An 18,603-nucleotide genomic window follows, 5' to 3' on the forward strand; every position below is an offset into this window, starting at 1 on the left:
AACAACAAAGAACCTCTTGGGGAAAAAAAAATCCAGCAAGGCTTGGAAAGGGTCAGAGCAACTCCGTCTGAATTAAGCACTGCCAATTCACTCCTAAAGTCAACAGGAAATGCATGTATGGCTTAGCTTATTTAATACATATTTTAACTGTAGTAGCATTACAAAACCTCTTTACATTGGTGTGATTTGAATGGGAGGGAGTCCCTTCACTTAAGAACATTTAAAATTAGGTTAATACAAATTCTAGGAAATATAGGAACCAATTCTGCTTTGAAACTTATGCCCTGACTTGTCTCCTTCACTATTATTCTGTTTAGTAAAACTATTTTAATCAGTTGTTGAAAATCAATCCTAAATGGATTTTCTATTCCCACAGAAACCTAGAACTGATGGGATGTGCCAGCTTGTGAGTAGACAGAATGCCCTGTCCATGATATAAAGCCAGCCAAGACAGTAACATTTGGCAGCCATTGCCATTCAAAGACTAATGGGCTTTGTATCAGATCCTCTTTCTTTAGCTGAATTCTCAACCAGGATGCTAGTTAATGCTTTTGGGGGCATAAGCACCTCTCCAGTAGGCAACATTCTCCAAGTGCTAACTCATTTTACACAAGCCACTTAACTGCCACCTTAGAGTAATGACTTTCTATCACTACTGACCTGGGCTTTATTTAATTCTTTCACTATTTATCTTCACAGTAATAAACAAATTTGTCTTGTCAGTACAGTTTGTTTACTTAGGCCCTTCTGAAAAAGCACCTTCTAAAAGTCAGTTGCACGTGGCAGGAAAAAGAACAGTACCAGATAGGAAAGAACTGTGTTAGAGAAAATATTTTAGTTTTATAACTTCCTTAAGTTCCCCAGTTAATATAGCATTTAACAAGAAACTTCAGGACAATATATTTTTGAAAAGTTTTTCCACTTAAAATTCATAGCATGAGCAATAGCATGTGGGACTCTACCTGGTAGAAGCTAAAGGCAATTGTTTCCTTTTGAAGAGAAAAGCAAGAGAAAAATATTCACTTATCTGAACCTTTGGGGGCATCTTGAGTTTTTCTGTATTCTCCCATTACTATTTGCGAGATTAGATCTGACTGTGTCTCAAGTTTCCATATCTGTGCTCCTGGCAAGTGAGCGATGCCTCTAAGGAACATCCTTTGTTAAGAATGGTGCACTGTGGCCTGTCCTCTGTATTGCCATTTATAAAACATAGTATGTATTCCTCTTCAACTCTCAGACTGCTTTGCTTCATCAGGGTCTGTCCATGAGCCAGCTTCTTATGCCATTGTTATTTCCCAAAGTTTAATTCTGCAGATATGGCCATTTCCAGCATAGGTGGAAACAAAGGGTGGGAAAAATCAATTCTACTCGTGCCCTTTGCACACTGTTGTTGAGACCCTCACATAAAAAAAGACACAAAGACATTTTGGTACAGATTAAAATTATATTTTTTTTTTCCCCCTATTACTTTTTCCCCTCCACCTTTGGTGTCATCCAGGTAGAGAACCATGAGCAGAATAGATTATTTTACACTCAATTCTAAAAAAAAAAAAAAGATAACATATCGTGTCAAAATTATTAAATCCTGTTTTCCTTTCAGGTTTCCTCAGGCTTATGCTAATGGACAAAATCTGAGAGTACTGGCCAGAGCATGCTAAGAGAAGAACCAACGCCCATGCTGTTTCTTTCCTCTGCCAGTTCATTGTACTTCTGTACACCAACATGCTGGAAACAGGATCTCGAGAAGGATGTGCATCATATGTGCAGGTTTCATATGACTTGTGAGTTACACTGTGCAGGTTCCTTGCATATTGTCAAATAGATTGAACACCATTTTTTCAGTCCTCCAGGACAGCTTAAATATTTTCTTATATGCTTTACATGGCACTACAAAATCTCTATCAACATGCTATTACAACTTTTCAGTAAGCATAAAAACTTTTGGTACACATTTTTAAGCAGAAGATTTCATTTTAACTATCTTTGCACACTTTTTTTTCCCCAAAAAAATTTTAACTGAATAATGAAACTGCATTAAATACAGTACCTTAATCATGCTGTGGGGAATTGAATCAGACATCCTCAAGCCAACTAAAATACTTAGATTACTTGCATTTTAAAAATCAACATATGCGATGTCACTCATAGTTATCCCTCTTTCGACCACTTAACCCCCCCACCCCTGAAAATCACTATAAACCTAGAAAACAACTGAAGTTAACTATTGGATTACTTTCTTATGTTCTTGAACTGCATCTGTGAATGAGACAGAAGAAACAAACACATTCTGGAACTGTCGAATCTACTGCCATATTACAATAATCCCTGTATTATTACTGCAACGCATGGCAGAATATGAAAAGAATGCTAGCACAAATTATGTAATTCAGCAGCAGGGAATGATGGCCACTGCTAATGGAATTAAACATTGAAAGATATTAATAAAATAACATAGAATACGTATTTAAGTTTATTTCCCAAATATCCTGTTAAAGAAAACAAAAAGGTTTCTATTATCCACTTAGAGAATAAAAGTTTCTGTTATTAGCTAACACCAGTGGAATGCAAAATTACATCAGATCTCTTTGCCTTCTTTTTGTAATAAAAGCATGCAATGTCAAATTGCAGTGATAAATGTTACTTTAACATCTCATGATAATGTAAATGTCATTGCACTGCCCCCAAAAGGGACACAGATTCTCTTCTTCAAAGATGATATGAATTAATCGTGAGCATACTAACCCTACATAGGAAAACAATCTACAGTGCAGCTGAAACAGTTTAAAGATAATAGGACAGCAGGACACAAGTACCACACACTTTTCAGTTTCCTGAGATTTAATTCGAAAAGCCTAAGATTTCCTCTATCGACACTACTGGTCTTTATAGCACTGTTGCAATCTCAGAAAAAAAGACAGAAAAGTCCTTGGATCAAGAAAACAAATCTGCCATAATACCATAGGAAAAAACCCACTTTGGCACAAGCTTGTCCTATGGCTTGTTTACATGCAATTTTAGATACGATACACTTTGATTTTACTTCCCTTGTTGATGAAATAAGGCAGATTGCTTAGTAAAAGAACAAGTGCCCCTGCAGGGCTCTTCAGGGTTGATTTGTTCCTTAGATATAGCAAAAAACAGGTTAAGACAAGCAAGTTGGGAAACCTGGTATGGGCACACTTGTTTGGTTGGAAGAGAGCACGCAACCATCAAAATAAATTAACTCCATCTATACCGTTCTTCATTCACTGTCTTTACATTTTACTTTTTCTATCATCCAAACAGAAATTTACACTCATTTGTTATTTCAATTATTTTATATGGTAGAAAGAAGCACAGATATGAATCATGTATCAAAAAATATCTTTTAAAATTATATTTACTGAGACATGTCCTTGTCCTTTCCATAATTCTTAAAAACAGCAGGAGAACGGACAGCTCTTTTAAGCATGAATGGATCAATCATTGATGCAAATATATTTCCAATAGCATGTTCCAAGTTAACTGTCATATAAGGTTTGAAATTAGTATTATTAGAATTAAATACTCTAGTTTAAAGTAAAAAAAAAAAGACAAAAACCACCCTTATAAAAGGCAGATTACTAAAATATATTTTCTCACATAATAAATGTTGAGTTTGCTTTTGCTTTTATCTGTGCATGAAAATTATGTTGGAACCTAAAATTATTTTTTGTTGTTGGTGGTGGGGTTTTTGTTGTAATTGTTCCTTGCCCAAAACAGGTCAACCTCCTCTGGAATTTTACTTTAAATTACTGTACTTATAAATTGGTATAATTTCTTAAAAATCCTAATATTTGTCTTGTTCTAGCAATTGCCATGATTATTTTTTTTAGATATTCAACCATCTGATATTCACATTGAATGCTATGTTGCTGCTGAGGCAAAAAAGCACGTATAGGTGATACTATAGTAATATTCAGAAATACTTAAATGCCTGAATTTATATTATGCTGGCCCTGAAATCCTCTGGTTGTTAAAGAAATTGTTACTTTTCTCTGAAAAGCAATTACCTCCTATAAAATAGAACTTTCAGAACTCCAGATGTCACATATTATACTGGGGCTTCTAATTCCTTTAAATACCATTCTGTAGATTTTGGCATACCAACCTGACATTAATGTTTGCTAAAATACATAAGAAATGCACACACTTCCTTTCAGTCTTTGTTTTTCAGACCTTATTTATTTCTGTTTTCCTGTATAAATTACTTGCTATTCTCAGGAAATGAAATAATAACAGAAAAAAAGTACTTCTATAGACAACAGCAAAGATCATTATGGGTTCAAAGCAAAATATTCTCATTAGAAAATTCATATCTGCTAGTCCCTACCAGGCTAGCAAGTTTATTTTTCCTTTGTCCAATCCAAGACTAATAGGATACGCAATCACTTAAAAACCCTCATTATGAATAAGAGATATTAATAGTTCCATGCACTCTTAGCAGAAAGTGGACAAATTTGTGTATATAAATCCATAAAGGTTATTAAATTAACTGTATGTGGCTCAAGGAATCTGAGTCGCAAACTGTTTATATATAGGAGAACACTTGAAAGATGAATCAATTTATCTGTCCTGATATATTTTTCCCTGAGCACCTTATTTTGGCCACCAGATGATCTTTGGTCTGGCCCTATGCATTGGTTGGGTTTCCCATACATGGGATTAATTAACAGTTCTGTGGAAAGTTGGGCCACAGGAATGCTGCCAGCACCTTTCCAGATTATGATTAGACTTGAAGAATTAAGTTATGTAGCAACTAGATAAGTAGACTTGCTGTTCTAACTCTGAATTCACACATCAGCAGGTAAAAAAAATACTGCCTTCCGGAAAATTTTTTGAGTTGTTTAGATAAGCTACAGGCTGAAAAAATGTAAAATTGCAGTTTTGGATGTAAAAACAAATTCAAGATTGAGTGGTTTTATCTTTTTTATATGTTCATCTATGTTTTGTCACAATGAACTTTACATTTTATAAAGCTGTATTACAAATTACATTATTTTAAAAAGAAACAAGACAAGACTGTAAGAAGTGACTTTACTTAGATGTGAAAATGCAACAACTTATGAAACTAGTGTATATATCAATAACTTGGCGTAATACCTATCTATTGCATACTTGCACTCCACTTTTTCTCAAAGTCTTATTATAACAAGGGTAGTTAATATTTAAATTTTTGTTCATGACAGAGTTGGGCACACACCAGTTTAATACACTTGAGAAGTGAATGTTTTTGCAGATTTTTAAAAACATCTTTGTGAATGTTATGATTCCTTTGGGTTCAACTGTGTGGTCAATTAGACATGCTCTCGTCCTTTTAGTCCAAGTACACCATTTTGAAAACACAGTTTCTTCTCTTAATTTCATCAGTCTTTTTTTGCATATAGGAAAAACTACCCCAGCTTTTAAAACATCAAACCCAAAGCATCAAACTGGCATGAGGAGGACAAAAGTAGTAAGGTTATGTATTTTATAATGATAGTATATAATAAAATATTGACATTTGCAGCAATGAATAATAAATAAATAAATAAATAGAACAGTAGTTGGGAACCAGCAGTAGAGAACAAAATGTATTTTTCACTGAAATGGAGAACAAATACCCCTATAAAGGACTTTTTTTGGATCTTCATTATACTTGAAGATTAGAATGGACAGAAAGATCTAATGTTGTCCAGGAGACTGAAGAAACTGTCATTAAATACAACTAGAGAACTGGGAAAAAAACATCGTGCTGAGAGGCCTCCTCTGAACTGAGGAAAAATAAATTTCCGTTGACTATCTGCATTAGATATTTTCCAGAAAAGAGGCTGCCGTGGATGCAAAGATTGCTAAATATTCCATTCATAAACCAGATGTCTCTTCTTCCTTGAGTCTGTAAATTTTGGAATGCATTTCATCCTCCGTCTACATTCAGGACTCTGACAGTATCAAAGGGAGTTCTGCAGTCTGCATCAGTGGGAGGCAGCCTGAGCTAGCATCTGGCATGGAGGACTTGGACAAAAGCCTAACTCCACTCAATCAATAGTAAAACCCTCATCAACTTGACTGCAAACTGGAAGTTGGTGTCCAAATTATTACTTTTTGAGGGGTGTGCAGTGTTTGGATCAATTACCAGATGAAAGATCGTATAATAGCATGACACGGGACATACCACTTCACTTTCTGATGATTTAGCTCTCCACTGCTCAGTTTAGTAAGTTCTTTCATATCCACCTCAGTGAATTGATTTGAAATTCATAGACGAGGCAGGTTATGTAACTGCAACTGCCTAGATCTCATGAGTATTTGCAGTAAGAACTGACTCACTAAGATGTGTACATGTGTGCACACCCCCATGCACATAGAAACCCTTCCCTTACTGCTTCTTCCCAACCGATATAACTGCAGGAATGGTTCTTTAAGAAACCAAATTCTTCCTCCATTTTCAAATTATTGATTAAAAATGGATGGAAGGTAAATATGGACTTCCTTTTTTACAGGTAATAAAAGAAATCTAAGTTTTAGAAAATGGCAGTTCAAGTTGTCAGATATCAATATGCTGCTTTTAAGAGTGGCAAACTGTTATTGCTGTATGTATTTTCTTTTTAAGAGCAGGATACAGAAATCAGGAATGGAGGAAGCAACCTTGTAATGTAGCTTAAAAACAAGGAGCCACATGCTATTCTTTTCTATGAAGCAGAAAGGGAACTAGAGCAAATACAATGGGAAAGCAACAGACAGAGAACAGCAAGAGAAATAACAATGGCACTCAGAAAATCAGAAAACTGCTGAATAATTTGTTTAGCTTTGCTATCAATGCATAGGGGTGGATTTCCAATACAGAAGTATGTGTTCCTTCTTTGATTCCAGCAGATCCAAGCACAAATTCTCTGAGTAGCCAAAATCCAGATCAAGCTGAAAACAACTCACAGTGATACTCAGGTATACTTCATGAATAGATAGCATACAGAAGTTGCTGGTATTTCTCTGGATGGTCATGGAAAATAAAAAGAGGAGAGAGGACATAAACAATATACTATTCTGGCAGCTTACTGAGAGTTATTTCTGCTCACACTTGGCCTGTATTTGGTCCTTTACTTTGCATTATGCATTTCAAGTGAAATGTAAGCATAGAATAGTAGGTAAGCCTTAGTGCGATGACATAAAATGCACAACCTAAAATAATTGTCCATCCTGCTGTAGTATGTTACTAACCCAATAAATTAAAAATATATGTAAAAATATATATCAGCACTAGGAATTTGTAACAATCAAAATATGCTTTCCTCATTTCTCTTGGAAGTATACAGATATAATACTTAAAAATGCAAACAAATCTTAAAGAACAAATATCATATAGTTTCAAAACTTCAAGTATTACTGTGCATGTGAGTTAAATATTCCTCTGCTGAAGAAACTCAGAGACATATGGGGTAAGGTCATCTAGAGGAATGTGGTAAAAGATTAAAAAGGAAAAAAATTCAAGGAGGAAAACAACCACTGCTCTTTCCAGCCAGGTTCACTGCCTTACATAAAACTATACTAGTATAACAGGGATCCCTGAACAGTGTGTCTTCTTTCTTAGGAACTGTTCAGGCTTTTTTTCTTCTTATAAAATGTCTTTTTACAGATCTTATCAGACTACTCCAGTCTCAAAACAAACTGGTTGAAGACATAATCCATCAGTGAATATGTATGTGTTCCAAAACATTACCCATATATGTTGCTAGGTTTACAGAATCCAGAGTTCATTGTGTAGCTAATTATAGCTTAGGATTTATCAGAAACAAGGATAAGAATTCTTATGTATATGTATTGTATAATAATTTGTGCAGCATTTTCCTGGTATTTTGGGTTCATGCATGCAGGGTAACATTTAAGTAAATGCAGATCTAACAGCACTGAAAGAAGGAACAAACCAAAAAAGAAATCACTAGCATGTCGTCACTACATTGAAAACCTTTACTGACTCAACCTCTCAGATGGACTACTCATATTAACATTTTCAGGACATAGTTTTAAAACCAAAATAATTCACATGCAATTTTAGGACCTGAACTCACGAGAACAGAGCATCTGAAAAAAATGGGAACTGCAAAAGTACAGCATTTCTATGGAATAAGTCAAAGAATGTACGGTTTGCAATGTTTACAACAAGGAGGTTTAGGCCTTCAAGAACATTACCCTGTGTTATTTGCACTGCAAAAAGCTAAAGGGAAACGGATTCTGTAAACATGGATTCTGTAAAGTAATGGATTCTTTTTTTCACTTTATTAACACTTTAGTCCAGAGAACAGATTAATATTCTATTTTACAACAGAAGTGAGAGAATGCTCTTATAGATAAAACGAATTACATTTATTAATTGTCAAAATTCCTCTCACATTTTCAAGTCATCTTCTCACATACCATGAAACCCTTCTCTGTATTGACAGTGGAACTTTGACACTTATGGTCTAAATCTGAACTTGTCATTGATAACATAGCGTATTATCAGACTATATGAACTGAGATAATGCACTTCTCTTCCTCGCCTTTTAGTTCTCCATGTGTCAGCCAGGGTGTAATTTATCTACTGATTTCTTTGTGGGAGTCAAGTAACTGAATCACAAAAATTCTGAGCTACTTTTCAAGCTCTGCCCCTTACTTCCTCTGTGACTTCAGACATGTCACTTTGTCTTTCTTTACTCCATTTCTCCCTGTAAAAATCGAAGCTGTAAACCATTCCCTTTTTTTCCTTCTTTCACAGAGATGACTGCTGTTCTCCAACCCGTACATATTCGATACTGAAATATGAGCTAACTTAAAATACTGTGCTGCAGAGCAAAGATATGTCCATGTAGAAATACCTGAGCTAGCTTTAACACAGGTGTCTCAGGTGTGGCAAACAGTCTAATTATGACTGCATGGAAACAAATCTCCAGGGAGTAACATGTAAGCCAAAATCTAAAGTGCTGCAGGTCTAGCTAAATTAAACAAAAAATAGAACTGATTAGGCCACTACATGTATAACAAACAGTAAGTATACAGAAATACGAAGAAAAAAAAGGAACATAATTAAATGTTTCCAAGAAGTCTGCAAGAAACATGAGAGAGACCTGACAGAATCAGGTGAATAGACGTGAAACAGAACAATGAAAAGCTCTGCTTAGAGATCATATGTGTATTTAATAACATAAGAATTGATATGAAAAAGCTGTATTATCCGTTCCTGAAATGGTGAGAATACATCTCCAGCTATCCTTGCCTCTATTAGCAGAAATAAAAGTTCATGGAAAGAAAAAAATAACAGGTATATGATAATTAAAGACTGAACAACCTAGGAATATACATAATTCAGAGGAAAGATAAATTATAAGAAAACATAGTCTTTAAAATGTAGAATGGAATACTTCCATGCTCTTTCTCCTAAAGATAAAAAGGAACAGTCACTAAAACTGTTAAATAAAAGAAAAAAGCAAATAAAACAATTTTGATAGTCTCCAGTGGAATTTAGTGTTGAAACATATCCTTTAGGCCAGTAACTTGAAGCAGGTTAATGACTTGTGATAAATTAGGTTCTTTTTTATTAGTAGTAGTATTATTATTTAGAAAATCACAATTTAAAGCACATGCTGACTATTAACTGTTAGAGTCAGGAGGAAAGGTAATTCTGGAAGTATCTGCCACAGGGTTTTTTTTAACTTCCCTCCATGGTATGTGGTATTAGGCACTGTCAAAAACAGAAGGCTATGACTAAAGACCAGGAAACTCATTTACCATGGTAATGTCTTTACCCTTGATATATAAATACAAATGTAATAAAAATGTTCTTGAGAAAATTATTGTGCAATTTACGTTAAGACAGTGCCATTCTAACAGCAAAATTAGAGAAGGCTGCACATATGAGCAGAATTTCCTTGTAAGGAAAGCTCCAAGGGCAGGGGATAAATTAACTCAGAAGTTACTTCTGGTTCTGCAGATTTTACTAATTAACAAGATCTTTGCATACTGAATTTTCACAGTCAATCTGCTAACATTTCTTTTTTTTCTTCCGTTTTTTTTTTTTTTTTTCTCCTGCATCTGACACCACAGCTAATCATCAGAACAAAACTTCAATCTACATCTGACAGTCATGTAGGCTGGTAGGTAATGTACAGCATATTCTAAGAAAACCAACCCCCTTACCCTTCTTTCTTTCTTTCCAGTATTTTATCCTTGCCTAAGAAAATAGAAAGAGGCCTCTTATCAGCAAACAGAAAGCTGAATCTCCTATTTACTTTGACTGTGAACTCAACCTTCTTACATCTGCCTTAACTATAAAAATTACTTGTTTTCCTTAGTCATCTTAGCTTGCAAAAAAAAGTATCAAAGGTACCAGAGGGCTTAGCATGCTGTGTTGAAAATTATCATTTCAAGCTTTAAAATGAAAGGAAATCCAAAGCAATTAGTTATAACTACATTGTTTCACACCAACTGAAATTAAATGGTAAATATTTGAAGTAATAACAATTAATAACTAAGATAGCTTCCAAAGTGCTGTTTCCATGGAAAATCTGCATGAAAATCCAGTATAAATTCTGATTAAAACCTAACAGAGCTAAACACTACAGATTACCTAGATTCCAATTAAATGTGACAAATGAACACTTGACAGATTTCAATTCCAATTCTATTTCTGTCAGAATGATGCATTAATATTGAAGATTACATTATCAGAATTTGAACAATACAATTGTGCTTAAAATAGTTAAAATACAAATGGACTTAAGAATCAGATCACAGAAAACTCTCACTCAGATGTCAGATATCACATATATGAAGGAACAAAAGTACATTCCATCCTGTTCTGTCATTATTTATAGATTAATGTTAACAAAAATTTCTGGAGGCAGATGACATGCCACTATTGAAATCTTGTTTTTAAAATGTGACAGCAAAATCCAGAGGCCTGTAGAGTATAATTTTCATCACAACGTCACCCACCTTTCAAAGGTCTCAGTTCAAGGATTTAAAAAGGAGAAGGAATTCCTGATTACTATATCAAGTCCTGTCATGTGATTTTTTTTTTGAGGTAACTTTTTTTCATTCACTTTTTCATGGAATTCGTGGAATAAGGTATTTATCTAGCACTGTGTTTCTATCCATTCTATCTATACTATTTTTAAAACTGAATCCAACAAATTCATCCTACCAAACATAAATATCATCTTTCAAAAAATCAAAGTAATGTCTAAAATACTTTAATTATTAGAATGCAATGCCAGTTTTCACATCAACACAAAAACTTAAATAAACTGGTTTGCTTTAATTTTTGACACCGCTCAAGCACTCTTCTTTTTCAACTACACTTCAGTAAGTGCCATGATTTTCATTGGCTACCAAATATATTAAAAATTTTATTGTTAGGTCTTTACAGTTTTCTCCGTATGCTTCAGGCATACTCCATGTTAGCATACTTTCTGAACTCAGAATTTAATGTCTAGCAATGTACTACACTGCTAAGTGCCCAGGGGAATGAACAAATTCTTTAGTTTCATTATCTTAACCACAAAATCTCACTACAAAATAGACAATAAACATCCCAATTTAGATACAAAGTCTAGAAACTTTTTTCTGACATTTTTCTAGTAATACCAGTATCACTTTGTCCCTTTCCACACACCCAGAAAACTGAAATCTAAAGAGATATATTCATATAAACAACCAAGGTGAATATATAGACACACACTTACACAGATACATAACCTAATATATCTTCTTCTTAGATGGATAACACCATCTTCCTTTTTGGTCAGTTAGTCATTTGCTGTTGGGATATACATTATAAGCATATGCAGATTGCTGTAGGCATTCTTCAGTCATACATACTAGATTTGGCAATATCTTACCATGGAGAATAATATACTTTTATTGGGTTATCATGTCTATCTCAGGAAAGACAAAAGCTCGAGAACAATTATCTAGTGCTATCATCTCTGAAAAACTGAAACATGCACTTAGCCAAACTAATTCAATCATTCTATAACAGAAAATGCACCACCCTTCTTGCATATACCCACCAATCCCAACTGGATTAGCAAACCCATTATTTAATTGGTTATCAAAAATCTGTACACTTTGACATGCAATAATTTATTTTACTGTTTATGGGCAAATGAAAAGACAATGAAGTCAGTGTCTGACTTCATAAAATTTTAGATGAAGGCCAATAAGTGGAGAACAGTAAAACATTCAGGTTTTATGGAAATACATTTGAAATTGAAAAGAGTTTTTAAAATTCTAAATAGTTTTAGATAGAAAGAAAAACAAAACCTGAGATTTAAATTACCTTTATTTTTTAATAAGTGGAGAATTACTATAGAATTAATAAGGGTTCAACATTTTTCCCTTCTACATAAATAGACTCTGAATTTAAATGAGAAGTTTTAAAAGTACCGTACAAAATAAAGTGTGAAGAAAAGTAATGTTCTTCTTTTCTAAATAATGAAGAATGGACTTGATTCTCAGTGTTATTCTGGAAACAGTCTATATAATGTTTTTTGGGAAAAGGGAATTCTATAGAGTGAAGTTTTTAAATCCTACTATATTTTGCTAATGCTGTACGTACTACATTCTGGGAAATTTCCTAAGTGGGTGTTGAACCAAAAATGGAAGGAAAAGAGAATACATGTCCTTTATGGTCTTTTATCTAAAATGAAAAGTATGGTATTTAATTCAATTACCATCTCCCCAACCCTCTACTGGTACTTTTTTTCAATGTTTTAACTGTTTCTGCAGTATGGTTTTTAAATCATGTAAAGAAAAGAAAGTGCTGGTTTTATTAGTAGTGTTATGTTCCATTATTTTGTATATCTGCATTTTAACAAACTTTAAAATAACATAATTACAGTTTTAACTATTTAATATAATTATTTATTTTTTTGGACTGACCTTTCAAAAGTCTACTTAGTATCACTTGCTAGTGAGATTATGTGTGTGAATGTCATGTTTGCCCCTACCATTTTCCATATGCTCTGCCTCACCAACACTGCCATCCGGCGTAGTCCTTTCGTAGTTGTCCTCTGGGAGTGGAAGGGCACCCAGTCTTGGCCCTGATGAACTCTTACTGCTTGGTGTTTCTGACTCCTCCAGACCGCTGTCATAGCAACTCTGCAATGACCCTTGATGCGGGTCCTGAGGCTGACTCACAACAGAAAACGTCACTCTACGAAATGGCTGCAAGAGAAAAGATTCTGAATGTCACTGAAAAGTTCAGTCTTTGAACAACTGATTCTCAAAACATGACTTAAGCAAACTAATATTTTAACATTTACCAATTAAACAATTTTCTCTAAATTAAAGCAAACAGCAAGTACAGTCCTTAAAAGGCCCCTGGACAGAGTATCTGTGGATTTTTACTGTGATATACAGCCCAGAGCCTTCATGCAGTTTTGCATAGCCTCCTTTCAAATGGCTGTGTGAGCTAAGTAAGCTGGTTTGTAATTATTTATAAATTCTGTACAGTTTCTCTTTTACTCAATAGTAATAATTTGAATGGAGTTTATATCAGACTGCATAAAGGTACTTGAGTGTGTGTATGTGTGTGTGCATGTGGAGGACTGTGTGGGTGGGTATAAACGCTCACCTGTAAACTATATTGTGGGTATTAACAACATAGCAGCACACCCATAAGCCTTTTATAAAATCACCTCCTGTGGTTTTGAAAGCTAGTTGACATGAGAAAGGAGGAAAAAAAGAAAGGGGGAAAAAAAAAAAAAAAAAACGGGCTCAGTCTTTCAGCTCCTTTGCCATAAAATTCAGTGCCTGGAGACAGGGTGTGTTGCCAGCTGACTTAATAAAGCCTTTAAAGTACTGCGAGCACAGCTGACACCACATGTTTCCACTGGGACTGTACAAACATAGATTGTTAGAGATTTGTATTCATTCAAAATGACAGATATTACTGTTGCTCTAGAAGCCTACATGCTGAACCCTGGCACCAGCGAGCATCCCAGGAAGTGGGAGAGTCGATCCTTCACGTTTTGGAGGACACTGAGTATAGGCGGGATTTTCAGTAAGAAGCTAGGGGATTCTCCTGCAATTTGAACTACACTCAAGCAGTAATGATACATTTCAAATAATTTAATGATACATTTGAAATGACTTACTGTTTGCAAGGCTAGAAAAAACACAGAGAAGTATCTGATGTTCTAAAAAGCACTTTCTAAAGCAAACACCAATAGATCCATTTTATAAGACACTATGCAGCCTTTCCTATGTTTAAAATGTGAGGTCTGAGAGTGCTGCCCACCTTTGGATTCTGATGTGTTTCAAGCCCACTGTTAGAATGAGACACAGGCATACATCACCCCCACTGGCATCTCTGGACACTACAGGGTGGAAATGTGTATGGGGGCCAGAAGGGAGGAAACAGCAACTACACCCGCTTACACAAGCCCTGAGGAATAGAAGCCCACATCAGGTTTACAAGTAGAGGGATGGGTGGAGTTTCATTAGAATTTTTACGATCTTTTTTGAAAATACAAAGTTCTGAAGATATAAAGATATTCAGTGCTGATAAACAGGTTGGACTACAAATACAACACAAAGTCTTCCCGGCACAAGCAGATCAAAAGTTTATAAATGTGAGTGTTGCTAGAAATATGAGAAAATTCTAAGGGAAGAGTCACAGTATTCTCATGGTGAGTTTTTGACCTTTTAAAGTTTCCTTCTATTCTTCAGCTGCAAACTGCTTTTATACCAATTTAATTCAGAGCTTCGTATCATATCAAATGCAAGGAGAAGAGAGGACCAAAACAAAAGAATGGAGAGCACAAATAATTCACATTAAAAGAGCACGTTATAATAGTTCAGAGTTGCTGCTCCTTTCACTAATGTGGAAATAGGAGAAAGCATAGAGGGGGATTGGAACTGCTGTGTTAAGACCCTGTATCTACAATATACAATTTGAATATCTTTTCCCCATAGATGTTCAGTAAGATCTTTCCCTTCCAGGAGAATTCAGAAGGAATCTCTTTGTTGAACTCCTCCTAGTTCTGAATCATGCAAGAACGATAAAGCCCTTTTGCAGTAGTGTGACCTGCAAAATGTCTGCGTCATTTGTACTATATTTTTATATTTCAGTAATAGTTTGTGTATTGTGTTGTCAGTAATTTAGACACATTAATTCCCTCTGAGAGATAACTAAGTAAATGTAAGAAAGATAAATTTTGTCTTTATCTAAGCTATGGTTTTAGATGTGAGCAACCAATTTTCTTTTGTTCTTTTTTTTTTTTTTAAACTTAAGGAAGTAGTAATTTCCCTTCATGTGCTTTCTACAGATGGACTTCTAAGTATATAAAAAGATGTTAAACAAAGACAGTATTTCATATCTTATAAACAGGCTCTGTTGTTTCTTTCCAAGATGACTATTCTCAGATTACTTAAGAATACTTGCAAGTAGAAGCTAAGTTTTCACTAGTCCAGTAAAGTTTATTATTCTCAGTACATTGACCAAACTCACAGGATCTTTCCACTGTCTTGACATTGAAGTTACATTTATTTCTTCACATTATTACTGTGTCAGGTTACATTAGAAATGAGATTTTTTTTTTTTTGAAAATATGGATTCCCTGTTTACTAAGTATGCCAAAATTGCTAATACAATCTAAATTGTACTTCTACTATTAATCAGGAAAGAGCCCAGGGAACTGCCTGAGGACATAAGATAAGAATTTCTCTTCACTCCCACTTAACTCATTGGTGCAATGCCCAGATGGATCCTAACATGAAGTTTTACCTCCTATAAGTAGTACCATTGACAAAACTCTCTAGCATGCCCACCTGTCTTCCCTGAAGAGCTTGTACTCTAGATGCATGAGTTGTCCCACCACAGGTCAGTAATTTGAACAATGTCATATTTCGGAGGCCACACACAGAGCTACAGTTCCTCCTGCTTGTTTCCCAGGCTGCGTACATTTCTGTATATAAGACATCCTTGAGGTGGACCCTCTTTCACTCTGTTTTATTACTCCGGAGGTCTCTCTTATACCCACTGCCTCACACCCTTTGCTGTCCACCCCTGCCCACCACTTCCTTACTTGACTGTGGGTTGTAATCGCCATCTGCAGTCATTCCTAGTTTAAAGTTCTCACCACAATGCCCAGCTTGGTGGCAAAGATGCCTTTGCCAGCTTTGTAAGGTGGATCCTGTCTCTTCCCAGACATCCTCAATCCTCCAAATGTGAGCCCATTTGTCTAAAAGCAAAATCCCTGTCCCACAACACCTACATGCTCCTTCCCAAGCTTTTCATTGTCAGGACTGAGGAGACACCATGAAGTCCCATGTGCCCTTCACCCTCCCTCCTTAGAGCCATGTAGTCACCCTTGATATAGTCAACAGCCTTACAGCGCCGCTGGTGCCAGACCACTGTGTGGATGAGGAGGAGCAGAGAATAGTCCAATGAGTGAATAAGCCTCAGGAGTGTCTGCAAGGCATCCTGCATCTGAGCACTGGGCACACTGCAAACCTCCCTAAACAGCAAGTCAGGTCAGCAGATGGGGCCTCCATCCCCCTTAGAAGAGGGTCTCTCACCCTGATGCTTCCTCAGGCAGAGTTTCCACCCTGCTGTCTGCTACCAGGGCACTGACCCTATTCTGCTATTGTAAATCTGCAGATGAAAGAGCTGTCTGCCCTGTGTTGCAAGACATCACAAGCCTACAGTCTTCCCTGTCTTGGGAGCCTCTCCAGTGAGTACACCCTCTGTCTGTTCCTCTTTCTGTGCAGTCAAGGGGTTCAGGCTGCATTGGTGGTATATGGGTATATGTATGGGTGAATGTATGTGTATAGATACAATACTAGTATAGTAAATAGTATTTAGTGAAAATAAATATATAGGCATGGAATAGAAGAAAGCTGCATTTAATTAAAGTAGCTGGGTGTGTAAGGAATTACACTAGTTCTTGATGGGAAACTGTATTTTGCTTTAAAGTAATATCTAGTGTAAATGATATAGCTTATATTTGAAAAGATGTGGAGCTTATATTTGAAAAGATATGGTATAATATTGTTAAATCACACAGACAAGCAAGCAATTAAAGCAATTAAATATATAACCATGCTAGTAATAGTAAGTGTACTTAGTATGTACTAGTAAGTAAATAGGTAACATATAAATTTCAGGACAAAAAATGAAACAAATTTTACATGGTATAAATAGGTGCAAGATCATAAATTTTTATGGATTTCAGTCAAGTTCCATTTTAAGAAGATGCCTATTACTGAATACTGGTGATATCTAATGGATATATTAAAATGGCTCCTAAACTTCCACATCTTGACTGGAGTTCAAGACTATCACATCATAACTAATCTTAGATCAGTACTGAACCTGTGAACTGTCTGATGCATCCAAACTTCATGCAATGAGATCCTGTACTCTGTAACTATCTGTCAATTAGTACTAAGTTCTGGACTAGTGATGACAACTTTGTGAATCTCCAAGAATTTGGATTTACTTAGACCCTGACCCATAGGCTATTCCTGAATATCGTAGTGTCTCTCAAGGAAGGAATTAGCTGCTAGAGATACTGTGACAAGCTGAGAAGACATGCAAATTAAGGAAGCGATTCTCATAATTTACCACAGACTGCTATATTTGCCTGTTATCAAACCTTCCAGAGGAAACATTAAAATCTACATTTGAAAGGCCCTATGGACCTGATAACCATAAAATAACCTGATAACTCTCAGGCTCCCAAGGAACCACAGGCCCCATTTTCGCAACAACTTTTTAAAAGATCCTGAGGACCTTTGGGTACAGATTGCCTGTGAAGTAGTAAAAGTAACACCCTATAACTCAGAGCTAAGCTCAGTGGAACATAGCCTTAAAAAATAAAGACCCTGCCCCTTATTCAGGTTTCTCCTTGGAGAAACACACCTGCAGCTCTGACAGTGGATAACTGGAGAGTATGACACTTAGAGACACACAGAGGCCCCACAAAATTGAAGGGTGGGATGCAAAGCTTGTAGTTCATGGTTACCACACACCTGAGTGTTGGTCCTACTTACAAAGTATTCTAAAGATCACTTTGGCATAATCTTGTTGAAAATTCTCATTAGAGATTTAATCTGAGGAGACAAATATTACCCCCCTCTCCCTGGGGTTGTGCTTAAATCTTTTTAAGGTTTTATTCAATGATTGTGATGAATCAATTCCACCTATTTTTCCAGATATTATCACCTGCCTGGGGTTTCTTTGTGGCAAAGCCATGCTGCACCATAAACACTTTGCGTCATCTACAGTTATTATAAGAACAGAGTGATGCAACTTAAAATGGCAATTAAAAGAAATTACCAAGTATTTAAGACTTTCTGTTCCCTTTCCCATTGATTCAGTCCCAACTAGATGACAAGCATAGAACACCTGGTTATCACATCTACACTCACCACAAGAATGGTAGTAATGTTATTTAAAATAAGTTTTGGAAAGAACTATCAAAGATTTAGGACCATCCTGTTCCTCTTTACATATTCTTTTAAACATATATGTCTTGCCTAGATGGCATATAGAGAAGAATACCTGTGACAGGTGCAAAGTTGGGCTGGTTTATAGCTAAGGCTGAAAATTCCTAAGAATATAAT

The 18,603-nt window shown here is 35.6% G+C and overlaps 1 protein-coding gene across 1 annotated transcript in view; it reads right to left on the bottom strand.

The window, feature by feature from the left end:
- Positions 1-16,187, bottom strand: part of LOC104128952 (protocadherin-9) — a 141,462-nt gene extending 125,275 nt beyond the window's left edge. Inside the window, exons 1-2 of the mRNA XM_009641810.1 lie at positions 16,116-16,187; positions 12,981-13,197 (exon numbers count right to left, since the gene is read on the bottom strand). Coding sequence (XP_009640105.1) covers positions 12,981-13,197; positions 16,116-16,187 — 289 coding nt within the window. The remainder of the gene's footprint in view (positions 1-12,980; positions 13,198-16,115) is intronic.
- Between the last annotated feature and the right edge of the window lie 2,416 nt (positions 16,188-18,603).

This window comes from Egretta garzetta, unplaced genomic scaffold, assembly GCF_000687185.1.
Source record: "Egretta garzetta isolate BGI_Z169 unplaced genomic scaffold, ASM68718v1 scaffold47, whole genome shotgun sequence".
In the NCBI taxonomy this organism is placed as follows: domain Eukaryota; kingdom Metazoa; phylum Chordata; class Aves; order Pelecaniformes; family Ardeidae; genus Egretta; species Egretta garzetta.